At 53.3% G+C, this 25,101-nt stretch overlaps 1 protein-coding gene across 2 annotated transcripts in view; it reads right to left on the bottom strand.

The window, feature by feature from the left end:
• Positions 1 to 25,101, bottom strand: part of LOC134430874 (acid-sensing ion channel 2) — a 500,756-nt gene that overhangs the window by 88,727 nt on the left and 386,928 nt on the right. Inside the window, exon 1 of one of the 2 annotated variants that reach the window (XM_063178760.1) lies at positions 3,285 to 3,847. The exons of the other annotated variant lie outside the window; for it this stretch is intronic. Within the exon in view, the coding sequence (XP_063034830.1) occupies positions 3,285 to 3,824 (540 nt within the window). The 5' untranslated portion in view covers positions 3,825 to 3,847. Of the gene's footprint in view, positions 1 to 3,284; positions 3,848 to 25,101 lie in introns of those variants that run through there. 2 annotated transcript variants of the gene reach the window in all.

The following is a 25,101-nucleotide window of genomic DNA, read 5'->3' on the forward strand; positions in this document are numbered from 1 at the left end:
GGCCCAGAAGATGCTCTTGGAGCACCTGAGCAGGGCTAAAACCTCTAAAAATTCTCTTTTCACCCCATTTATTCCATTTGCATTTATCTTTTCACACCTCCTGCCTCATTCCTCTGCCCAGCTCACACCACAGGATTTTCCTGTCTCTCCTTGGGGTTCTCCCTCCAAATCCAGGAAGAGAAGCAGAAGCTCCAAGTAGCCCAGACAGGAGGGGCTCAGCCCCAGGTGTGGCACCTCCATCCCACAGACACATCTCTTCCTTCCTTCCAGCTCTTCCTTAGTTGGATGCTCCTCTCCAAAAAAAAATCCCATCCCTCAATCCCCAAACACTCCCATCCCTCAATCCCCAAACATTCCCATCCCTACTCTCCAGACAAATCCCTGCTCAAGAAAAGGGGTTTGGTTTGTGCTCCAGCCCAGGCCAACACTGGGAGCAGCTCCTGGAGCAAGTCGCCAAACTCAACCGGGGCAAAATCATAAATAAAACGGGATTTTGGGACAGTGCCCTGTTCTGAGCTCTGGGGACACTCCCAACCCCAGGAATTGTTCCCAGCAGCTCCACAGGGAACAGCTCTCTTCACCTGTGGTGGAGAAGCTCCTCAGCATCCCCTCAAGGACAAGGCAGAGGTCACTCCCTCCCCTGTTCTGTCACACAGGAGGAGGAGGAGGAGGGACCAGACGTGCCAGGACACAGGGAGGTGGCACCGACCCCCCTCACCTGCAGAGCTGGGGCAGGGAAAGCAGATCCAGGTGGTTCCTGGCAGATCCAGGCGGTTCCTGGCACGGGGACTCCCCTCTCCCTCCACCCTGGAGCCACACAGCCCCTTTGGGATGGGAAGGATATTCTCCCTGTTTCCTCAGCTGAGCAATGCCCTCAGAGCTGTGAGCTCCAGGGATCACACCCCCAATTCCTCCCTCCCAGCCTCGGGGAGTAGCTTCTGGGACATTTCCAGGATGGCTGGAGGAGACCTCACTCTTTGGGCAGCCTGGTGGCTCCAGCAGCAGCTGCAGAGCCGAGAGTGCCCAATTCCATCCCTGAGGAACTCCTGCAGCCCTTGGGAGTGCCCAATTCCATCCCACAGGAGCTCCTGCATCCCCCCCAGAGCAGCTCCTGGGAGTGCCCAATTCCATCCCTGAAGAACTCCTGCATCCCCCCCAGAGCAGCTCCTGGGAGTGCCCAATTCCATCCCTGAGGATCTCCTGCAGCCCTTGGGAGTGCCCAATTCCATCCCACAGGAATTCCTGCATCCCCCCCAGAGCAGCTCCTGGGAGTGCCCAATTCCATCCCTGAGGAACTCCTGCAGCCCTTGGGAGTGCCCAATTCCATCCCACAGGAATTCCTGCATCCCCCCCAGAGCAGCTCCTGGGAGTGCCCAATTCCATCCCTGAGGAGCTCCTGCAGCACCCCCAGAGCAGCTTCGGACACAGCAGCGCTCCAGGATTTATCCTGGCCGGGACAGCGGGACACTGGCCAGGTTTGCTGCACCTTAGAGGAGTGAGGGCTCGGTGAAATTCGCAGTCAGCCCCTCCTGGCACCGGGAGATCCTGCCCTGGCACCCAGGAGGGGGAGACAGCTTTTCCCCACTGCCCACCGCCTGTCCCTGCTCTAATTCCCGAATTTCCTTGTCCCACGGTACCGGATTGTCCTGCTGGAAAGGTCCTGTCCCAAAATCCGTTTTATCTCGGATTTCCCCCCAGCTGTGCCGCTCCCGCTCGCAGCAGCAGCTGCTGCCTGCACGGCCGGGGCAGCTCCTCCATCCCTCCTCCCCTGCACAGTTTAGCAGCTGCCGTGACAAGCCCAGAGGGACAATTCCGTCTCATTTCCCGGCTGCATCCCTGGGATCCAGCTCGCAGGCAGAGCTTGCTCTGTCCCCACAGACCCCAGCCCCCGTTTAAGGATGCTCAGCCCCGCAGAGATCAGAGCACCGGAATATTCCAGCACCACCAGCATCCCGCTGCTCCCGGGCATCCTTCACGTGTGTCCAACACACCAGAGCTCCCAACAGTCCCACCGGGATCCTCCCAAGCACGGATCCCGCTCCTAGCGCTTTGTAAAGCCCTGCCCCGAGCTTTGGGGCTCAAACACCTTTGGGATCAGCTCGGCTCAGCACAGCTCCGCATCCCAAAGCGCTCCAGGGGTCCCAAAGGAGCGGATCCAGGGGATGCTCGGGGAGCCGAAGGAGCCCGGGCACGGCAAAGCCCGGCCGGATGGGCAGGGCTGGGTCGGGGGACCTCGGCTCGCACTGGGGAAAAATCTGAGTGCGACTACGCTGGGAGCAACGCGGAACGTGGGAAGGCAGCGGCGGGGATGGTGCGACATTAATTTAATTATTTCTCATTAAAACCCAAGGCAGCAGCCAGCACCTCACACGCCAGACAGTCACCCCTTAAACCAGAGAGCATCACTTGGAGCCGGTGCAAAAACCAGCGGGAGGGAAAGCGCTCGGTGGGCAGCGACCCGCAGGGAGCTCCCGGGCCGGGGGGAACCTCCCGGCCATGCGGGACCTGCCGGATGCTACCGGACACACCGAGACCTGCTGGACCCTCCGGAACCTGCCGGACACACCGGGACCTGCCGGACACACCGGGACCCACTGGACTCTCCAGAATTTGCCGGACATACCGAGACCTGACGGACACACGGGGACCCTCCGGGAACGCTGCGACCCCGGAGCGCTCCGGGCACGGCGGGCAAAGGCGCAGCGAGCGGCGGGGCCGGGAGGGGACACGGAGCGGAACCGGCACCAACCAAGAGTCCCTTAAAGCGACATCAGCCAGGGGTGCCCTTGGACCGACACGAACGGGGAACACGGACTGGGACCAATACGAGCCGGGGATACCTCGGAGCGAGAGGAGCCGCAGGCACGGAACAGAACCGACACCAACTGGGAGTCTCTTGGTCCGACACGAACCGGGAACAGAACCGACATGACCCAGGGGTCTCAGACCGACACGAACCGGGGACACGGACCAGAACAGACACGAGCCAGGGATCTCTTGGACCGACACGAACCGGGAACAGAACCAACACGACCAAGGGGTCTTGGACCGACACAAATCAGGGGCACGGACCACAACCGATACTACCCCAAGGCTCTTGGACCGACTCGAACCAAGGACACGGACAGAACCGACACTACCCAAGGCTTGGACCGACATGAACCGGGACCAGAATGGACACGAGCCAGGGCTCTTGGACCGACATGAACCGGGACCAGACCAACACGACCCAGGGGACCCCGGACAGGAGCCGAGAGCAGGGGATGCTCCCGGCGCGCACTCACCGCGGAGAAGTTGTGCGGGCCGCAGAGCTCGCCGCGGTACTTGCAGGACAGCAGCATGTCCTCCAGCTGGTGGCCCAGGCGGTCCATGAAGTCGGCGCTGATGCCCTCGTAGTGGCGGGGCGGCAGAAAGAGGCGGAAATCGGCCAGTTTGGCGAACCAGCGCAGCCGCGCCTCGTCGGCGCGCAGCAGCTCGGTGAGCAGCGGCCGCGCGGTGCGGTTGGGCAGCAGCAGCCCCAGCCAGTGCCCCGCGTAGTACAGGTCGCCCTTGGAGAGGCGAGGGAAGCGCAGCGGGTTGTTGTTGCACACCGTGACGGCGGGGAAGGGCAGCTGGCGGCTCCACTCGGTGCGCACGCGGGTGTGCGAGGGGAAGGCGAGCCAGTGCAGCAGGCGGTCGGAGGACCAGGCCAGCAGCAGCCCCAGCGCCGTGCAGAAGGCGAGCACCCAGAGCGCCCGGCGCGCCGGCGCCGCCCGCGCCGAGCACATGAGGCGCAGCCCGTGCAGCCGAGTGCGCAGCGCCGGCGCCCGGCGCCCCCGCGCCATGGGCGCTCCCCTCCTCCTCCTCCTCCTCCTCCTCCTGCCGCTCGTCCTCCTGCGGGCCGGGCTCAGGGCGAGCAGCGCCGCGCCATCCCCGGGCCCCCCGCCGGCTGCGGCCCCGAGCGGCGGGGGCAGCGCCCGCGGGCGGCCCGCGGCCCCGAGCTGCGCGGCGGGCGGCAGTTCCGGCAGCGCGGCATGCCGGGCCCGGGGCCACCGGGGCCACCGGCGCCGCCCGCACCGCCCGCCCCTGTCCCTGTGGCTGCCCCTGTCCCTGCCCGGCCGCGCCGCTCACATCCCGCGCTGCCGCGCCCCGCCCGACACCGGCACCGGCACCGACCGAGCCCCGCCGCGACCCTGCCGGGCTCCGAGCCCGCGGACCCCGGGACCCCGGCGGGGAGAGCGCTGCGGGACCCCCGCGCTACCCCCGGCCCGCGCCCGCCCGCCCCGCGCCGCGCCCGCCCCGCGCTGCCATCGCCGAGCGCTCCGCCGGGCGCGCCCCGGCCAAGGGCTGCGAGCAGCAGCAGGAGGAGGAGGATAAGGAGGAGGAAGAGCGGGACGAAGCTTGCCGAGGTGCCAGTCCCGGCCGCTCGGCGCTCGGGAGGCGGAGGGAGCGATGCTCGGCGCCGATCGCGCTGCTGCTTTCCCGGAGTAGCCCCCCGCTCCTCCTCCTCCTTCTCCTCCTCCTCCTCCGCCCCCCGTTATCCCCCGGCTGCCGCCGGCCCCGGCCCCCCCGCTGCCTCCTCCCTCCTCCGGCAGGAGTTTGTTTTTCTGCTTTTCAGCAGCCCCGGGGGAGAACATAATATCAAGGAAAGCCGGGGGTAACGGAGGCGAGGCTTGCAGCGGGCTCCGTGCGGCCGCTGCGATCCGGGGAGGGGGGATGGATTGCGGGGGGCTCCGGGCTCGCTGCTCCCCGCGCCTCGGCTCCATGGAGCGGACGGGAAAGGAACAAACGCGTTCCGGGAAGCATCGCCCCCGCCCCTCGCTGCCCCTCACCCCGAGCCTGAGGAGCCCTTCGGGGTCAGGGGCTCCTCCTGCTCTGATCGGACCACCAAAAGCCCCTTTCCCTTAACACCCCGTGCGACGGGAATAACTCGGGGTGTGGATTGGCATCTCCTCGGCATTGCTGAGCTCGGATCTCTGCAAGCGGCTGCCGTTACCTTCATTTTGCTTTCAAACAGTACAGAGAAACATTCCTCTAATTGTGTCCAATTAAGCCGTAAGTGCCGGTAACTGCTCCGAATCCCCTCTGATATATTTTTTTTTCTCCCTCGGAATTAATTTTCCCTGTGCATTTGGAGCCGTATATTTTTACCCAATAGATGGAGTCGTTACAGCCTGCTTCTCTCCAGCCTCTCCCGGCGAGTTGCTTTTTTTATTGTGCCAAAGCTGCGAACGTGCAGCAGCCGCGGCTTGGGGGGCAGCCGGCCCCAAATCCCGCTCCTTGTCCTAAAACACGGGGGGAAAACGGGACCGAGAGGCTGAGCCTGAGCCCTGCAGGGCGGGGGCGGCGGCAGCAGCACAAACATTGCCTGAGCTCAGCCAGGTGCCCTCAGATAACTCGGCTGCTTTTTCCCCAGCTCGTGTCCATGCTCGGGAGCATTTTCCTGTTTTTTAGCAGTGCTCGTGAGCAGCGAATCCTTCCCATCAGCCCAGCACCGGCCGTGACCTTTCAGAACCGAGTTCCCGTCTCCATGCCAGCAGCATCTCTGGCAGCTCCAGGGAGCCTCTCCTGCCGTTTTCCCGGCGGATCCCGGCTCGTTTTTCCCCGCCGCCTGTTGAAAGCACTGGGAGTTTTTCCCCTTGGCTCCCTCTCAGGATAACCAGCATCCCAAGTGCTTCCCCATCAGTTGGGCCGGGGCTGTTTTATTCATGATTTATTGCCACAAACGCAAGGAAATAAAAGGTGCTCGACCATGAACATCCTCCCGAGTTCCCTCCCTCTCCACGTTCAGCCCTGTGGCACAGCTTTCTCTGGCAGGCAAAGCCCAGCCCTGCACTGGCCTCACTTTCAGCTCTTTCTCTTTTCCAAAAGGTTTTTCTTTGGTTTTTTTTTTTTTTTTTGGTTTTTTTTTTTGGGTTTTTTTTTTGTTTTTTGCAGTTTTTTGCAGTTTTTTTGGGCAGATGCAGCCTGGCAAAAGCGGCTTGTGAAGGAAAGAGCAGCAGCTTTGCACGGGAAGCAGCTTTTCCTGAAATCCACTCCAAATGATCCACTCATATCTCCTTGATTTATTAGAGGGAAGCAATTTTTCTAAATTAGCTGGCAAAGGGCGGTGGGATGGCCAAGGCCAACTGGAGCTGGAATCCAAAAGGTTCCCCACAAAAACATTTCAAAGCTAAACTAAACCTGAGGATGAAATTCCCAGGTATCACCTGGTGGGACGTGGCCCAACCTCTGGAAATTCTCTCCATGTTTGCAGTTGTTTGGGAAAGCAGCTCATTCCCTGCATCTGAGCCCTGGGTGATTCCTCAGGCAGCCACAGCAGCTCAAAGGCTGATTGGACCTAATTAAGTCCAATAAGAAATAATTGAGCTGATCCAGAAATATTGCTAATTAACCAACAAGTCACTTGAAAATTATCCCTTGAGCTGGGTGAGTTTCCTCCTTCTGGAGGAGAACGGATTGGGGATTCTGTAGTTTGACAAATTCAGTGAATTATTTTGGGGAATCCCACCATTCCCCACCCAAAACATCCCCTGGGTGCCCCTGAAAGGGCACAGGAAGACAAATTTTGGAAGTTGTTCCAAACAAAACCTTTGGCTTCTTTTGAAACTTAATTTTCACCTCAAACATCGACCTGGATGAAGACAAAAAGGATTAAAGAAAAGCTTGAAATCCCCTGGAAAGGAAATTGGTTTTGTTCTGCTGGATAGTGTCAGTATTAGTATTAATATTTGTATTTATTAGTATTAGTATTTATCCTGGAAGGGATATTAGTGTTTATTATTATTAGTAGTATTTATTATTAGTAGTAGTATTTATTAGTATTTATCCTGGAAGGGAGCAAAGGGAGGCAGGATCCCCCTCCAAACTCCTCTCCCAGGTGATTTCAGCCCCCTTCCCTGGCCCTGTGTCCCTTGGAGCATCCCAGGGGATTTCTGGGATTTATTCCCTTGCTCTCCTGAGCAGTTCCTGCTGGAACTGAGCTCATGCTGAGTGAGCAGCAGATTTATCCTGGCTTTTATCCCTGTTTTTTTCCCCTGAGGTTGGCCCCAGGCATGGAGGAGCTCTGGGGCATCCTCTGCTCTGCTGAGCTTCTAGGGGCCAGAATCAGGGGGAGAAATTACAGGGCTGGGATCAAATGGGGCAGGATGGGGCTTGGATTTTGGGAAACAATTCCTCCCTGGGAGGGTGGGGAGGCCCTGGAATAGAATGCCCCTGGATCCCTGGAATGTCCCAGGCCAGGCTGGATGGAGCTTGGAGCAGCCTGGGCCAGTGGGAGGGGTCCCAGGGGTTGGGACTGGATGGGCTTTAAGGTCCCTCCCAACCCAACCATTCCAGGATTCCCTGATCAGCTTTCCTAGGCTGGATTTGGTGCTCCCAGAGCCTCTGGAATACAAAGATGGGGATTTTTGGCTCTCAGGTCCCCCTGGGCTGGGAATGGGATCCCATTGCCAGCACAGAGCCATCTCCAGGGGCAGGAGCAGAGCCTGGCCCCACTGGGCACAGCTGGATGTGAGCTGGATGTGCCCATCCTGCAGAGCCCTGCCTGGGCTGGACTTTTGGGACATGGGGATGGATGTCACCCCACAGCTCTTGGGGACAGGTGTGACCCCACAGCCCCTCCTGGGACAGGTGTGACCCCAGAGCCCCCCCAGAACAGATGTGACCCCACAGGATCTGGGGACAGGTGTGACCCCATATCCCAGGGTGTCGGGGCAAAATGAGCCTCAAACCTGTTCTGCAGCCCCCAAACCTTCGGGAAGAACTCCCTGCTCTGCCCAGCCCTGCAGAACCAATTCCTGCTGGAGGCACAAAGGCACAAAACATTGGAAATTGGGGTTTCCATGGAAGCCATGGCTCGGCCCTAAAGCCAGCCCTGCTGCCTCAGAGCCCAGAGATGTGACAGCCCCACCCTGGGCTGCAGAACTTGGGGAGCCCCACAAACATCCAAAGAGGGGGCTGCTGTTGTTTTCCTTGCCTTTGTTTCATTTTTCATGCAAATAAATTAAATAAATGCTTGGGCTTCCAGCTGGGAAGTTCTCCCAAGGAATGGAGGGGATTTTGGGGGCTGCAGGGGTTTGGGGCTGGTTTTTTTTGAGTGCAGGCAGGTGAAATATTCCATCCATCCCAAAATGTTGGGAGCACATAAATAGTGCCAGGATTTCTGCATCTGCTGCTTCACCCCAGCAGCACCAGAGGAGTAAAAACGTTGGGATTTCACAACCCTGCTCCAAAACAAAACAAAAGATAAAAAATAGGGAAATTTTGGATATTTCATTTTCTTGTGTGTGTTTAAAGGAAAAAACCTGGGAGAGATCAAACAAATGCCCAAGTGTGGTGTGGCTGCTCCTTTGGGAATTACACTGGGAATCCCAGCCTGGGTAAGGGAAATAAAGTGAGATTTTCCAGGCTTGCACAGAAGGATCCATTGGGAAGATTTCAGGAGCCAGATCTTGGCTGGGCTGTGGACCCTGCCTGTGGGGGTCCCTGATCCCAAAGGATCCCTGCACATCCCAAAGGATTTAATTCTCATTCCTCTCAGCTTTTGGAGGGGACATGGGGCTGATCCAGGGGTTTAATTTGGGATCAGCTGTGGATTGAAGGTCCTGTCCTGTGCCACACATGGACTGGTGTGACCCCACAGTCCTTGGGGACAGTTGTAACACTACAGGGCTGTTGAATTGCCTTTAATTAGCAGGGTCTGCTTTAATTGGTATTCCTGGCCTTCCTTAAAGCAATAAAAGGCTAATCCATAAATAAATGTGTTTATAGAGATAGATATTTAAATACCTCCTTCTTTTCCTTCTGCAGGTAGGGAAGAGGAAGGATTTGGATCTATTTTAAGCTCACAGCTGGCATCCTCCCAATTATCTCCTTTTCTCCCCCCCATTTTCCATTTCACTGCTGAAGAAGTGAGGGGAGGAGATGAAACAAATGGAAACACCTCTGGATTTGGGAAGGATGGATTTGTACAGGAATTCTTGGGAGCAAATGAAACACCCAAGTTCTCGTGGCCTCTTCCTATCAAATTCATCAGGAATGGGGCACCCTGGACCTGCCAGGGAACAGATGTTACCCCACAGGCTCTGGGGACAGATGGATTTTGGGAAACAATCTGGGCCCAGCCCGGCTCTGCTCCAGGGCTCTCTGTGGATTTTAGTGGCCCTAGGGCTGGCCAGCAGCCTCCCTCCATCTATGGGGACCCCCAAAACTCTGAGCAGAGATTAAAAAAATGTCATGGAATGGTTTGGGTTGGTTTGGGATCTTAATTCCCCCCCCCCCCCCCCCCCCAGTGGCACCCCTGGCCCGGGGCACTGCCAGGGGTACAGGGGCAGCCCCAGCTGCTCTGGGAATTCCATCCCAGCCCCTCCCCACCCTCACAGGGAAGGAGTTTTCCATATTTGCAACCAAAATCTCCCCTCTGTCAGTGGGATCCATTCCCCCTTACCCTGTCCAGGTCCCACCCACAGGCCCTGTGCAGCTTTTGGGGCCCAGGACAGGCCCAGGGCCCTCAGGATCCTGCAGGGCCTTTGGATGGGCTTGGCAAACCTACAAGAGGGACTGCAGGAGCGATGGGAACACCAAATCAGGGAATCCTGGAATGGTTTGGGTTGGGAGGGGACCTTAAACCCACCCAGTGCCCCCCCTGCCATGGCAGGGGCACCTTCCCCTGTCCCAGGGGCTTCAAACCCCAGTGTCCAACCTGGCCCGGGGCACTGCCAGGGGTGCAGGGGCAGCCCCAGCTGCTCTGGGAATTCCATCCCAGCCCCTCCCCACCCTCACAGGGAAGGATTTTTCCATATTTTCAACCAGAATCTCCCCTCTGTCAGTGGGATCCATTCCCCCTTGCTCTGTCACTGCAGGTCCCACCCACAGGCCCTGTGCAGCTTTTGGGGCCCAGGACAGGCCCAGGGCCCTCAGGATCCTGCAGGGCCTTTGGATGGGCCTTGCCTCCAGGAGGGACTGCAGCAGTGATGGTGACATCAAATATTAGCATCAAATCAATGTTAGCATCAAATCAGGGAATCCTGGAATGGTTTGGGTGGGAAGGGACCTTAAACCCACCCAGTGCCACCCCTGCCATGGCAGGGACACCTCCCACTGTCCCAGGTGCTCCAAGCCCCAATGTCCAACCTGGCCTTGGACACTGCCAGGGATCCAGGGACAGCCACAGCTGCTCTGGGAAATCCATTCCAGCCCTGGCCCACCCTCCCAGGGAGGAATTCCCTCCCAATATCCCATCTCTGCCATTCCCTGTGTCCTGTCTCTCAGTCCCAGGGGACAATGCAGGGACACAGCCACGTGAGGTGCTTGGTGTCCCGTCCCTGAGTTTTGGGGCACTTCCCCCCCCCTTCCCTGGCCCTGCTGGAATTATCCTGGATCCAGGCAGACCAAGGGGAAAGGGAAAAGAACAGCTTTGAAAGGAGCCCTGACATATGCAGGGAAAGGGAAATCCATGGGACACATCCAGAGGCTGGGAAATGAATCCAGCTTCAGGAAGACAATGAAGATTTGAGTATGGAATATTGAGTATTGAGTATTGACTATTGAATATTGACTATTGCCTATAGACTATTGAATATTGAATATTGAGTATTGAATATTGAATATTATATGTTTTCTGGCTCTCAGACACACGGATTATTCCAATTTTTCCCCTGAGCCTCTGAAGTTCAGAGCCTGGGGGTTTTCTGTTCCTGTTTATTCTCCTTTTCCTTTTCCCCAGTTTCTGAAGGGCTGGAATTGGCTGGCAGCTCCTGGCTGGGAGCTCCTCTTTTGGCTGCTGAGGGGCTGCAGGGAGGGGTGATGCTCTCCTGCTTCCCTTGGCACTTCAGTCACACTCCAAGGCTTCACGGCTGGCACCACTGGCGATGTTCTGCTTTAATTAAAGAGGAATCTCGGGATGGAAAAACTTCCTGAGCCCATTTTGCTGTTCAAACCTGGCTTGCTCAAGTCTTTGGTCCTGAGATGTGGATGGAGCTGATCCATATGGGATTGGGTACCTCCTACACATTTATATGGGATTGGGCATCACCTTCATTAGGATTGGGTATCACCTACACTTTTATTTGGGATTAGGCATCACCTACAGCTTCCTTTGGGATTTAGGCACCTCCTGCACCTTCATTTAGGATTAGGCAGGACCTACACCTGTACCATCACCTCTGGATGTGGCAGTGAGCTGTGACAGGGGGAAATGTGGGAGGGAATTCCCATCCTCCCTGTCTTGGGGAATTGTTCTGGATACCCCATGGGAATAAGCCTGGAGTGGGCTGGAGGCTCCTCTGCACCTGCCCTGACCCCAAATTTCACATTCCCAAGGGGAGCAGCACCTGGAAAGGAGGAGGCTGGAGCTTCCCAGCCCGTGGGTCACCTTGGGACACCCTGGAGGGCCATGCTCAATGTTCCATGTCCTGCCCTGTACCTGGAGAGACAATTCCCTGCTAATTCACCCCCCCCCTTCCAGAACCTTTTTCCCTTCCTTTAAATTCACTGGACCTGGCAAATCCAGAGGAATACTGCTCTGTGTTTGGAGAGGATGGAAAATTCTCTCTCTCAGGCAGTTTGGCCTCCAAACCAAGTTCAGGGAGAAATTCCTTAAGTTGAGGTTTGTTCCTTGTCATTCCAAGGGATTTGAGGGCTCTCCTGGCAGGAGAAGAAAAGGGGAAAAGCCCTTTCCAGGTAGGAAAAGGGAAAAAGCCCTTTCTTCTCAAACCTGGAGATGTTTCCAATCCAAGAGGCTGCCACATCCCTGCTCCTATGGCAGCAGGAGGGAAGTGGGAAAATGAGGTTTCAGATCCTGAAGGATTAAAGGAAGGGTCACCTCCACACCAGCCTCTGATCCCACAGCACCAGGATCATGCTTGGAAGTTCTTTTGTTCCCTGAATCTGCTGGAAAACAAATGTGGAACTCCTGGGCCGGACTGGAGTCTCCACTTGAAGGTTTGGGCTGGAATTTTTGGAATTGAACAGCCCTGGAGTGGTCCCTGGGTCAGCCCCAGAACTGCCACTGAAACCTCCTCATTCCCAAATCCTGGGATTTGTGGCACAGGAATTACAGGGAAATTTGCTGCTGCAGAAATTCCCATTTAGGGGTTGGAGTGATTGGCCCAGTGTCACAGATTGCAAGGCAAGATGGATTCTATTTACCATCTGTATGGCAGCTGTCTTCTGTTCAGTGGGCAGATTTCCTTATCTCTTCCACAGCTGGAGAGACACCTGCTGATAACTGATAACAGCTATTGAATGTCCCTGCATGGCTGATAAGAACTACAGCATCCCATTGGGAGATGTGAGCCCAGAGGGAGGAGCCAAGCATTGCTACCCGGATATAATCTGGAGATTCTGGAACACCAGCACAGCTTCTCCACTGGATTCCCCAGAGCAACAGCAGCTGCTTCTTTCACTGGATCTTCAGAGGAAGAGACTGCACCTTTCTCCAGGATCCCTGCTCCAGCAGAACCAGCCCTGACACTGCAGGAGGGCTGAGCCACAATTCCAATGGGACTGCTGCCAGCACCCTGACCCACAGGGTGTCAGGCTGGGTTCTGACTCTGGCAGTGTTGTTCTAGTGCACTGCATTGTTTATTTCATCCTCTTATTTTCTTCCCTAATAAAGAGCTGTTATTTCCTGCTCCCATATTTTTTGCCCTTAATTTGAAATTTATAGCAATTCAGAGGGATGGAGTTTGCATTTTCCATTTCAGGAGACACTCCTGCCTTCCTCAGCAGACACCTGGCTTTCCAAACCGAGACACCCCATGTGGGGAATGGTGGAATCCTGGAATGGTTTGGGTTGGGAGGGACCCTAAAGCCCCTCCTGTTCCCAGCCCGGGAACCCCTCCCACCATCCCAGGGTGCTCCAACCCCTCCAAGCTGGCCTGGGACATGGCCAGGGATGGAGCAGCAGGGCTGGAGATGATTCCAGAAGTGGCTCCCAGAGCTGAGGGCTGTTGGGACAGGAGGGGCCCTGTCACCATGATACATCCTGAAAAATCCTCTTTGCCCAGGATTTTCTCCTGGGAAGCTGAGAAGCCTCAGAGAGGAATGAAAACAATAATTATCTGATTGCTGCTCCTGTTTGCTGCTTTGAAATGTGGCTTGGACATTGTTACCAACAGGTGAATGTTTGATTGGTTCCATGTGAATTGTTTATAATTAATGACCAATCACAGTCCAGCTGTGTTGGACTCTGAGTCAGAGACGAGTTTTTTATTATTCATTCTTGTTAAACCTTCTGATGTATCCTTTCTCTTTCTTTATAATAGCATTTTTAAATATATCATAAAATTAAAATCAAATTAAATTAAATTAAAATAAATCAGCCTTCATAAAATTCATAAAATTAAATAAATCACCCTTCTGAGAATATGGGGTCAAATTCTCATCTCTTGCCTTGTCCTGGGGACCCTCACAACATCACAGGACCCCAAGGTTTGGGGTGTTCCCGTCCCAGCTCATCCTTGCCAAGCACGGGGCTCACCTTGGAGGAAATCAATTAATGCAATTACTGTAAAAACCCCTGCAGCACCTGTGGGATGAGGCTGGAAGCACAAACATGACCTGACGCTGCTCCCTGTGAGCTCCCAGACTCTGCAGAAACGGGGAAGAATCCAGAGCTCCTCCTGAGGGAAGCAGCCCCTTTCTGCTCACAGCAAAACCTCCCCCTCTCCGTCAAAAAAAGCTTCAATTCCTGTCAAAAATCCCTTCAAAGGATCCAATCTGACAGCCCCAAAGCTGCTCCAGTTCCTTGCAGATTCTGTGGGAATGCTGCCAGTGATCCCAGCAGGGCTCAGTCAGGCCACCTCCAGTGTGGGATCCCAGGTGGCTGCAAACTCCACACACCAGAGAATTTGGGAATTTTTACCCCCTTCCTGTGGATTCCCAGGGCTGGAGGCTGCAGGGTGGTTGCTGAAGGTCTGTCCCACTGCTGTCCCTGTCACCTCAGGCCCAGGGGCATCCACAGGGATCTGGGGAAGCAGGACAGGCTGGGAGCAGAGCAGGTAAGTGCCACCTGAGGAGCTGCCAAACTGAAAGGATCCAACAAATTTTCCTTTGGCAGCCTAATGGTGACAGCAGTTGTGTGGGAAGATTAATGGAGAAAAGGTTGGATAAAATAGAAGCTCCATCCTGAAGTTTTTCAGCTGCTTTTTTGCAGTTATGTAATTGTAAATGACATTGATTTTTATAAAAACCCACAAACAACAGCAGGAAACTTGGAATGTTTCGGGCTGGATTCTGCTCCTACTGCCAGCAGAGGAAATCTGGGGTTTTCTTGGATTTCAGGGCAGTTTCAGGCTGGTTTTTCAGGGATGAGGAGCAGGATTTGGCTCTCGGTAGCCTTGGAATGGCACTGGAGCTGTGCAGGGAGCAGAGCAGAGGCTGAGCTGGCACAGTCAGGGAATTGTCTGGGTTTGTATCTGGCCAAAGTTCCCTGTACAGGCTGTTCCTGGATAGCCAGCACCAGCAGGGACCAGGATTGCTCCTGGTGTGGGCTCTGTTCCAGCCTGGGTGATCCCTGTGACCTCCAGGTGCCTCTGGAAAGGCCCCCCTGCCCTTCCTGAGGAGCTTTGGGGGTTCCTGGCTCCCATCCCATGGATCCAGAGCTGGGACCAAGGTTAAACCCAGGGATGAGTTTTTAGGGGAACAGTGAGATTTGGTCCAAGGTTGGACTCTGTGACCTTTCCCAGCCTCAGTGACCCTGGGGTGGCACCTGCAGGAGCAGCAGGACATTCCCAGTCCCATTTCCATTTCCAGTCCCATTTCCATTTCCAGTCCCATTTCCATTCCCATTCCCAGTCCTATCCCCATTTCCATTCCCAGTTCCATTCCCAGTCCATCCAGCCTGGCGGGACCTGGGATCACCCTCAGGGCTCCTGGGCTCATAGGACTCTGCTCACTCTGCTCAATCCCTGTTGGATCTGACCCTGGGACACAGGGAAAGGGAAGACACTGGGAAAAATGGGAAATGATTCCTCAGTGTGCCTCAGTTTCCCCAGGTACAGCAGGAGCATTCCAGGCCCAGGCTGGGACAATGTTCAGGATCTGGCTCAGGTCAGTCCTGGCCTCTCTCCTGCCAGGACCCAGCCCCTGGGAGCTGCTCCCTCTCCCTTTCCAGTCCTCAGGACTTTCATAGAATCATGGAGTGGTTTGGGTGGAAGGGACCTCAAAGCCCACCCAGAGCCACCCCTGCCATGGCAGGGACACCTTTCCTGTCCCAGGCTGCTCCAACCCATCCAGTCTGGCCTTGGGCACTGCCAGGGATCCAGGGCACCTTTCCCATCTCAATTCCCTCCCAATACCACACCAAAATCTGCCCTTTTTACCCTTTTAATGCTTCCCTGCATTCTCCAGCCTTTGGCTCCTCTGATGCCTGGCAAAGATTTATTATTATTATTATTCCAAAACGCTGCTTTTTTCCTTCATGGAATCCCATGGGAAGGCAAAAGGAAGGGAGCTCCCGGGTGGGAAAAGCCCTGGAGGAACAAAACTGCAGCAAGAAAACATTCCTCCCTCCAGGAGGGATGTTTGGAGTGGCTCTGCCCTGGCACAAAGACCTTGTCAGGATTTGTTTCCTGAGTGTTCCTGGGGATGTTTGAATCCATTCCCTCCCCACTCTGAGGAAAAGGGCTTTGTTCCAGGTGTAGAAGGCACCAGGATGACATTTCCTGGTCTCTTTTGTTCCGTCTCTTTATTTTCCCCCAAAATATTGGATACACCAATAGTCAGAACTCTCTCCCCCTCTCTCCTCCTTTCCCAGCCCTTGGATGTGGCTGGGTGAGCACATGGAGCTTCCCTGAGCCGTGGGTAATGGGCTGGATGATTCTCCACGATTTTCTCCAAGAGTTTTCCCTTCCCAAGGCTATCTCCTCTCTGGAGTTGATATTTTAAAACAATTTCCCTGGAGGTGAAAAAGCTCCCTGGAGAATTGAGAAAGCTTGACTGGAAATGCTCCCATCAAACCCTTCCTGCTCCCTGCTTTTGGGCAGCTCCCTCCTGCTGGAATTTGAGGCTTTTAGCAACTTCTCAGTGTGGTTTTTTTTTTTTTTATTTTTATTTTTTTAATTTAGTCCTTTATTTTGGGAACAAGATGCTTTAAGGAAGGATTTGTTCCCATGCCCTGCTGTAAAATCTGGGAATGAAGGGAGAATTTCTGTACCAGCTGTAAATCTGGGAATGAAGGGAGGATTTGCTCCTGTGTTCATGTACCAGTGTAAAATCAGGGAATGAAGGGAGGATTTGATTCTATGATCTTGTACCAGGTGTAAAATCTGGGAATGGAGGATTTGGCCCCATGTTCCCATGCTCAGCTGTAAAATCTGGAATGAAGGGAGGATTTCTGTACCACCTGTAAAATCTGGGAATGAAGGGAGGATTTGTTCCCATACCCAGCTGTAAAATCTGGGAATGAAGGGAGGATTTGGCTCTGTGTTCCTGTACCAGCTGGAAAATGTGAGAATGAAGGGAGGATTTCTGTACCAGCTGTAAAATCTGGGAATGAAGGGAGGATTTGCCCCTGTGTTCCCATACCCATCTGTAACATCTGGGAATGAAGGGAGGATTTGCTCCCATGTTCCTGTACCTGGTGTAAAATCTGGGAATGGAGGATTTGGCCCTGTGTTCCCATGCCCAGCTGTAACATCTGGAATGAAGAGAGGATTTGCCCCCTGTTCTTGTACCAGTGTAAAATCTGGGAATGAAGGGAGGATTTGTTCCCATGCCCAGCTGTAAATCTGGGAATGAGGGAGGATTTATCCCTGTGTTCCTGTACCAGCTGGAAAATCTGGGAATGAAGGGAGGATTCCTGTACCACCTGTAAATCTGGGAATGAAGGGAGGATTTGCCCCTGGGTTCCTGTACCAGCTCTAAAATCTGAAATGAAGGGAGGATTTGCCCCCATGTTCCTGTACCACCTGTAAATCTGGGAATGAAGGGAGGATTCCTGTACCAGCTGTAAATCTGGGAATGAAGGGAGGATTTGCTCCATGCCCAGCTGTAAATCTGGGAATGAAGGGAGGATTTGCACCTGTGTTCTTGTATCAGCTGTAAAATCTGGGAATGAAGGGAGGATTGGTTCCCATGCCCAGCTGTAAAATCTGGGAATGAAGGGAGGATTCGCCCCTGTGTTCCTCTACTATAAAATTTGGGAATGAAGGGAGGATTCGTGTACCAGCTGTAAATCTGGGAATGAACATGTTCCCATCTCCCCTTTGCCACCATCAATTCCCCGGTGCCAGGAGCTGATGGGAGTCAGGAGGCTCCAGATAAGTGGGAATCAGAGCTGGGAATCTGCCAGGCCATGGATCACCCTCCAGAACTCCCCCTCAATGCTCCCACTGAAAGCAGAATCCTTTCTTTTCCCTGCAGCATCTCCTGCTCTCCCATCTGTCCCTTGGGACTGGGGACACCTGGGTGTGCCACAGCTGGGACAGGACACACAGGAAAGTTTTATTTTTATTATTTTCTAGTCTCCTTTGAGATACACAACCACCTTAGCCCTTCTTTTTAGGATTCTCCTGCTTGTGTTCCACTTCAATGAATGTCTCTAATTGTGGTATTTTCTGATAAATCCATTTGCCAGGATTTTTCTCCTGAGAAGCCTCAAAAAAGAAATGTAAACAATAATTATCTGATTGCTTGGAATGTGCTCTGGAGGTTGCTCACCAACAGGTGCATCTTTGATTGGTTCCATGTGAATTGTTTTTAAATAATGACCAATCCCAGTCCAGCTGTGTCAGGACTCTGGTCTGTCACGGGTTTTTATTATTCATTCTTGTTTAGCTTTCTGATGTACATGTATGCTTTCTTTTTTTTAGTATAGTTTTAGTATGATATGATATGATATGATATGATATGATATGATATGATGATATAATATAATAATCATCCTTTTGAGAACTTGGAGTCAATTCTCATCTCTCACCTCGTCCCAGGACCCACAACAACACCCCAATAATTAATAAACACATCTAATTGCATTCTATACCCTGCATATGATCTTAATTAATGAGAAATCATGGGATAGAGTATTCTTCTCTTTTTTCTAAAGTTCTTTTGCATAACATGATGCATCAAAAATCTCTGAGAAATGAAGACATTACTGTGATGCTTAACCTCATACTGAATGGAAACCTGGTTTGAAATCTCAGAATTTCCCACAATTTCCAGTGATTTCCAAACTCTTCATTAAAAGCTGAGTTTATACTCTTACTCATGTGTCTGACAACTTACATTATAATGTCTGGGTTTAAACCTTGTGCCTGTGGCCACTGAAATCCCCTCAATCCCCTCCTCCCTGGGGTGTTCTCCATGACAATGGAGCTCTTTCTCTCTTTGAGATCCCATCATGCACTGACTCCCCGGGGAGCTGTTCCTGCAATAATGGCACAGGACAAATAATCTGATATATTTCCCTGGAATAATGGCCCAGGACAAATAATGTGATTTATTTCCCTTTGCCATTCCTGCTGGGGATAACAGCAACACCTGGTGCTGAGCTTGGAAATAGGAGGAGGAATTCCACATTGATCCTGGAGCCAAACTGAGGGGAAAGTGGTACAGAAAGCTTTTATGGGACACATGGGTTTGTTCTCCACGAGGGCTTGTGCAGCTTTGGGGCTGGGATGTCACCAGTTCCTTGGGACCTTGAAGTTCCTTTGGGTTACAAATGATGGGGTCCCAGCCTGGTTTGGGTGGGAAGGGGCTTTAAGGACCCAGTGCCACCCCTGCCATGGCAGGGACACCTTCCACTGTCCCAGGGTGCCCCAAGCCCCACTGTCCAATCTGGCCTGGGACATTCCAGGGATCCAGGGGCAGCCCCAGCTGCTCTGGGAATTCCACCCCAGCCCCATCCTCAGCAGTCACTGAGTTCATTTAAATGAAATAAAATGGATAAAATTCCATCCTTCAGCTGGAACTTTGTGCTCTGGCAATGGGGACTGGGGCACTGAAGCACCTGAGTGCTGCAGAGCTGCCTCTGCTCTCCCTGCAGCAGCTGCTGGGGAGGGGGAGCTGTCAGCTCCAGCCCTTCCCTGCAGCCACTTCAGTTGGATAAATGACATTTTTAGTGGGAAAGCTGAATCCAAACATCCTCAGTTGGCAGGGGCTGGAATTTCATTTGCCAAATCTCACTCTGACTGTGGAAATTCTGTGTTTCAGGAGGGTTTTCCAATGGCCAGGCCTGCAGGGCTTTTGGGGTGGGGGAGTTTTGGGGGGTCAGGATTTGGGCTGAGGAGGAGAAATGGGGTGCAGATGTGAAGGTGAGGGCAGGCACAGCTGGATATGGGACCAGACACTCCTGGGATTGCAGGAGCCAGCATCTCATCCCAGCCTGGCCCAGGAGATCTCAGGGATGGGATGGGATGGGATGGGATGGGATGGGATGGGATGGGATGGGATGGGATGGGATGGGATGGGATGGGATGGGATGGGATGGGATGGGATGGGATGGGATGGGATGGGATGGGATGGGATGGGATGGGATGGGATGGGGGCTGTGGGGTGGAGTGAGTTTAATTCTGTCTGGATTGACCAAAATCTGACTTTATTGGGTAAATCCAGCCACACAAAGCCCCTGAGCTGGGTCTGCCAAGCTAAAATCCAGCAGGGAGTTCCAGGAGCCATCCCGAATCCTGCTGCAGCAGTGCAGGACTGGGGACTGGGATTTGCTGATGGTCTCAGATCAGGCTTGGGAAGTGACAGTGACATTTCAGGGGGACAGCTCAGCAGACAGGGACTGGGTGTGGGTGGCTCATCTCAGCTCTCCATCCACCACCTCTGGTCTCAACGCTTGGAACTGACCCTGAGGAGACCCAGCAGGAACAGGCACCCCTCAGATGGAGCTCAGGGATCACCCCCAGAGAGGAGGAATCAGCTCCTGACAGCCCAGATCCCACAGCACCCACTGGAACCCCCCTGTCACGCACTTCCCAGGCACTCAGCACCATCCTGATCCATGGGGATGGATCCCAAATCCTTTTTCCAAGATCAAGAGCATCTTTTGGCAACCTTGGAGCAGCTGGGGCTGCCCCTGGATCCCTGGCAGTGTCCAAGGCCAGGAGGGACACTGGGGCTTGGAGCACCCTGGGACAGTGGGAGGTGTCCCTGCCATGGCAGGGGTGGCACTGGGTGGGTTTAAGGTCCATCTAACCCAAACCATTCCATGATGTTCTCATCTCCCATTACCCACTACACAGAATCCTGGAATATCCTGAGCTGGAAAGGACCTCCAGGATCATCCAGCTCCTGTTCCTGCCCAGACTCCCCAACAATCTCACCCTGGGCATCCCTGGCAGTGCTGCCCCAACCCTCCTGGAGCTTTGGCACCATTCCCTGGGCAGTGCCAGCACCTCTGGGGAAGAACCTTTCCCTGATCTCCATCCCAAATCCCCTGGCCCAGTTCCAGCCATTCCTTGGGTCCTGTCCCTGCTCACAAGGACAAGGATGTCACCTCGTTATAGGGAATTTCTTTGTGGTTGTGAAATGTTGGACACAACCCATGTGAGAGCTGGAGGAAAAACTCAGGAGAAAAGGGACACTGAAATCAGGCAGAGAGAAACTCCTGGCACAGTTTTGGGTATGGAAAGCAGAAACTCCTTAGGACACCACCAGGACTTCCTGACCTCAGCAAGAACTGTCTGGGTCTTCCCCCTCTAACAAACACCCAAGGCCTGAGAACCAGCCCTGAGAAAAAGCAGAGCCAAGACAGCAAATCCTCTTTCCCTGAGCTGTGCCTGTGCCCACCTGGGGCAGGCAGGAATCTGAAATCAGAGTAAGATCTGAACAAAACTCCACCAGAACTCCCCAGAGCTGAGGAGTGGAAAGGATGGATGGAGACCCAAAGCCAACCTCCTCTTCCTATACCCAGAGCATTCACATGGCAGCTTCGTCCAGGGTTGTGAGATCACAGAATCACAGAATTTTCAAGACTGGAAGAGACCTATAAGATCATCTAGTCCAGCCGATGTTCTAACTGTTCAACTAGATCATGGCAGCAAGTGCCACATCCAGTCTTTTTTTAAATTCTTCAAGGGATGATGTGGCTGGGGTGTGTGTTCTGTTATCATCTGTCAGAGCTGGGGCAGTTCTCTGCTGTTCTTTGGGCATTTTCTTTACCTCTTTCACAGCCAATCCTCCCTCCAGGAGATCTCTCCTGTTCATGGGCCATTAATGATTAATTATCCTCTGTCCATGGCCAGTGAGTGTCCCTGCATGGCTGATCAAATTCCATCATCCCATGGGGAGATGCTCTGCCCAGGGGAGGAGCCAAGGATTCCTACCTGGATACAATCTGGGGTTTGGAACATTCCTACCTGGATACAATCTGAGGTTTGGAACATTCCTACCTGGATACAATCTGAGGTTTGGAACATTCCTACCTGGATACAATCTGAGATTTCAAGCATTCCTACCTGGATACAATCTGAGGTTTGGGACACCCCAGCAGCCTTTGCCCACTGCATTCCCAGAGGAGCAGCTTTCTGCTGCCCTGCATTGCCAGAGGGAGCCCAGGCCCATCTCCAGCAGCCCTGGAGCTGCAGAGGAAAACTCCCCCTTGTGCAGGATCCCTGCTGCAGCAGAGCCACAGCTGGCACTGCAGGAGGGCTGAGCCCCCATGGGATGGGGCTGTGCCACCACCCTGACACACAGGGTGACAGCTCCTATTCTCACTCTGGCAGTGTTGCTTCATATTGCTGAATTTTTATTTTATTTTTATTTCCCCTAATATAGAACTGTTATTATATGAATCTAATCTATGTTATATATATATATATATATATATATATATATATATATATATATATATATATATGTAATCTTATAATAGTATATATTATATATATACTATTATATATATGAAATGTCTAGGGCTACAGCGATGCCTAGGGCTGTTACGATCAGGGGAGTTATTTTAATGGAAAGTGGTATGGTTGTTGGAGGGGTTTTTTTGGGGATGATAAATGAGGTGATGAGGAATCCTGCCAGGATGCTTCCTAGTGCAAGGCGAGTAATTGGAGAGGTTACTGCGCTCCCATATCTTTGCCTGAGAGCCCCTTCATTTCACAATTATAATAATTCAGAAGTAGGGGGTTTACATTTTCTATTTCAAGGAAGGCTCCTGCCTTCCTCAGCAGACACCTGGCTTTTCAAACCAAGACAAGCTTCCAGGAAATTCTCCTGGTTTTCTTTAGCTCTGCACAGAAGCCCTGCTTAGGTCTGTCTTGAGCAGGATCCCAGGATTCCAGCAGCATTCCAGAGGTACTCCAGGCTTTGCAGTTCTGTTCCCCACTGCCCACGGGGGGATTTCCTGGGGATTTTCCAGGCAGGGCAGGATTCAAAGTCTGTACTCTGTAATTACTTTTAGTTGTTGCCTTCTCCTTTGTTGTAATTCGCCTGCTAATTATCGTCACCGGATTTTAACTCACTTGTTCCCATTAATCTTAAATTAATTACCAGGGAGTCCAGACTCCTTTAACACCAGGGTTGTTTTGCTTTTAATCACAGGTTTTGTGGCTCAGTGCTGCTGTGGCAGAAACAGCCATGAAAAGTCTCTGGAGAGGGGATTTTGGATGGACAGGAGCAGGGAATGCCTCCAGTGCCAGAGGGAAGGGATGGAGGGATGGATGGGATTTTGGGAGGGAATCCTTGCATGGGAGGGTGGGGAGGAATTCCCAGAGCAGCTGTGGTTGCCCCTGGATCCCTGGCAGTGCCCAAGGCCAGGCTGGAGCAGTCTGGAACAGTGGGAGGTGTCCCTGCCCATGGGTGGCACTGGGTGATTCCTGAGGCCCCTTCCAACCTGGCACATTCCAGGATTTTGGGATGGTGTTGGAAGAGCAGCCAGCCCTGAGGTGTCAGTGGGAGAAACCCCCAACATTTAATGGATCTGCAGCCCGGGGTGGGAATGATTCCCAAGGCTCCATGAGAAGCTTTCCCATTCCTGTCAGCTGTTCCTGCCAGTATTCCTGGAGAAGGGATTTCTGGAATCCCTGTTTGCCAGGGCTCTGAAGCTTTCAGGCTGCCGTGGTGCCCCTTTTGTTGTCACCTTTGGCTGAGCCTTCCCTCGGGAGATGATTTCACCAAACCCGTGTCAATCCCAGTGTCTTTGTCACTGTGTCACTGGGGCTGTCACTGTGGCTGTGTCACTGTGTCACTGTGTCACTGGAGCTGTGTCGCTGTATCACTGTGTCTGTCACTGTGTCACTGTGTGTGTGTCACTGTGTCACTGTGCCTGTCACTGTGTCACTGTGTCACTGTGTCACTGGAGCTGTGTCTCTGTATCACTGTGTCTGTCACTGTGTCACTGTGTGTGTGTCACTGTGTCACTGTGTCACTGTGCCTGTCACTGTGTCACTGTGTCACTGTCCCCAGGGTAGTCCAGGTCCTGCTGGCACTGCCCTGGCCAAGGCAGGGCTGGAGATGCTCCCCAGGAGCTGCAGCCTCTGGCTGAGCAGAGCCAGGGCAGGCACTGCAGTGACACAGGGACAGGCTCACCTTGTCCCTGGACTGTTCCCTCTATCCCAAGGGTTTCATGTCCCCAACCCTCCTCACTTGGGGTCACATCAGGTCCCACAACGTTTGCAAGGAAACCCAGGGTGGGCTTGGGTGACACTGAAACCCAGAGGGACACTTTGAGTGACATTGAGACCCCAGGGACATTTTGGGTGACACTGAAACCCAGAGGGACACTTTGGGTGACATTGAGACCCCAGGGACATTTTGGGTGACATTGAAACCCAGAGGGACACTTTGGGTGACATTGAGACCCCAGGGACATTTTGGGTGACATTGAAACCCAGAGGGACACTTTGGATGACATTGAGACCCCAGGGACATTTTGGGTGACACTGAAACCCAGGGTAGGGTGGATGACATTAAACCCTCCGGGTGAAATTGGGTGACATTGAAATCCAGGGACTCTTTGGGTGACATTGAAACCCAGGCTGAGGTTGGGTCACAGAGATTCCAGGGCCATGGGGCTTTCAGGGCCACAGAGATTTCAGGGTCACAGGTTTGGAGCTTCCAGCTCCCTCCCAACCTCACCCAGCCCAGGATTCTCAGCCTTCCCCTGCAGCTGCTTGGGGTTGGTTTTCCCAATCTCAGGGAAGGTTTTGGAGCTTCCCTTCCCGAGGACCAGCTCAGGTTCTGCCATCCCAGTCACTCCAAGCCCTGTCCCAGCCCTGTCTCCCCATCCCTGCTGTCCCCTGGTGGCTTTGGCAGCCCCTGGAGCTCTGTGCCCACCCCAGGGCCAGGCCCTGCCTCTGGGGGTGACCTTGGCTCAGGCAGAGGCTCTGCCTGCAGTTCCCAAGGAGGAATTAATAAATCCATCTCCACACTGAGCCAATTAGGGAGCAGGGCTGGCAGAGCCTGGCTGTCCTCATTCCCTGCAATGGGACCTTCCTCAGCTCCTGACTGTGATGGGAATATTCCAGCCTGGGAGCCTAAAAATAACCCTCAGGAACAATCCAGCATGCAGATATGGCTCCTTGTAAATCCAAGATTTAACCCCCTCAGTGCATCCAGGTCTCCAAGAAGGAGCAGACTGGGAGAAGGTTCCTTGTCACCATGACAATATATAATTGTATCCTTTACAATATATAATGTATCCTTTCTCTTTCTTTTGTACAGTTTTAGTATAGCATTAACACATGATATGATATGATATGATATGATGATATGATGATATGATATGATATGGTATGATATGGTATGATATGGTATGGTATGATATGATATGATATGATATGATATGATATGATATGATATGATATGATATAATATAATATAATATAATATAATATAATATAATATAATATAATAGGCTACTGAGAACATGGAGTCAAATTCTCATCTCTCACCTCATCCTGGGGACTCTCACAAACACCACAGTTGCTCCTCTCAGTCATGGAGGAACAGGATGGGTTTGGTTTGTTCTGTGTCCGCCAGGTCCCTCAAGGGGATCCACCCCAGGGGTGTCACAGACATCTTTTATGAAAAAGCTTTTCTTTAAGATTTTTACTCCCGAGAAGCTGAGAGGCCCAAGAACAAAATGTAGACAATGGTTATCTGCTGCTGTGGAATGCAACAGGTGCATCTGTGATTGATCTCATGTGGTTGTTTCTAATT

The sequence above is a fragment of the Melospiza melodia genome, chromosome 30 (assembly GCF_035770615.1).
Source record: "Melospiza melodia melodia isolate bMelMel2 chromosome 30, bMelMel2.pri, whole genome shotgun sequence".
Taxonomy (NCBI): Eukaryota; Metazoa; Chordata; class Aves; order Passeriformes; family Passerellidae; genus Melospiza; species Melospiza melodia.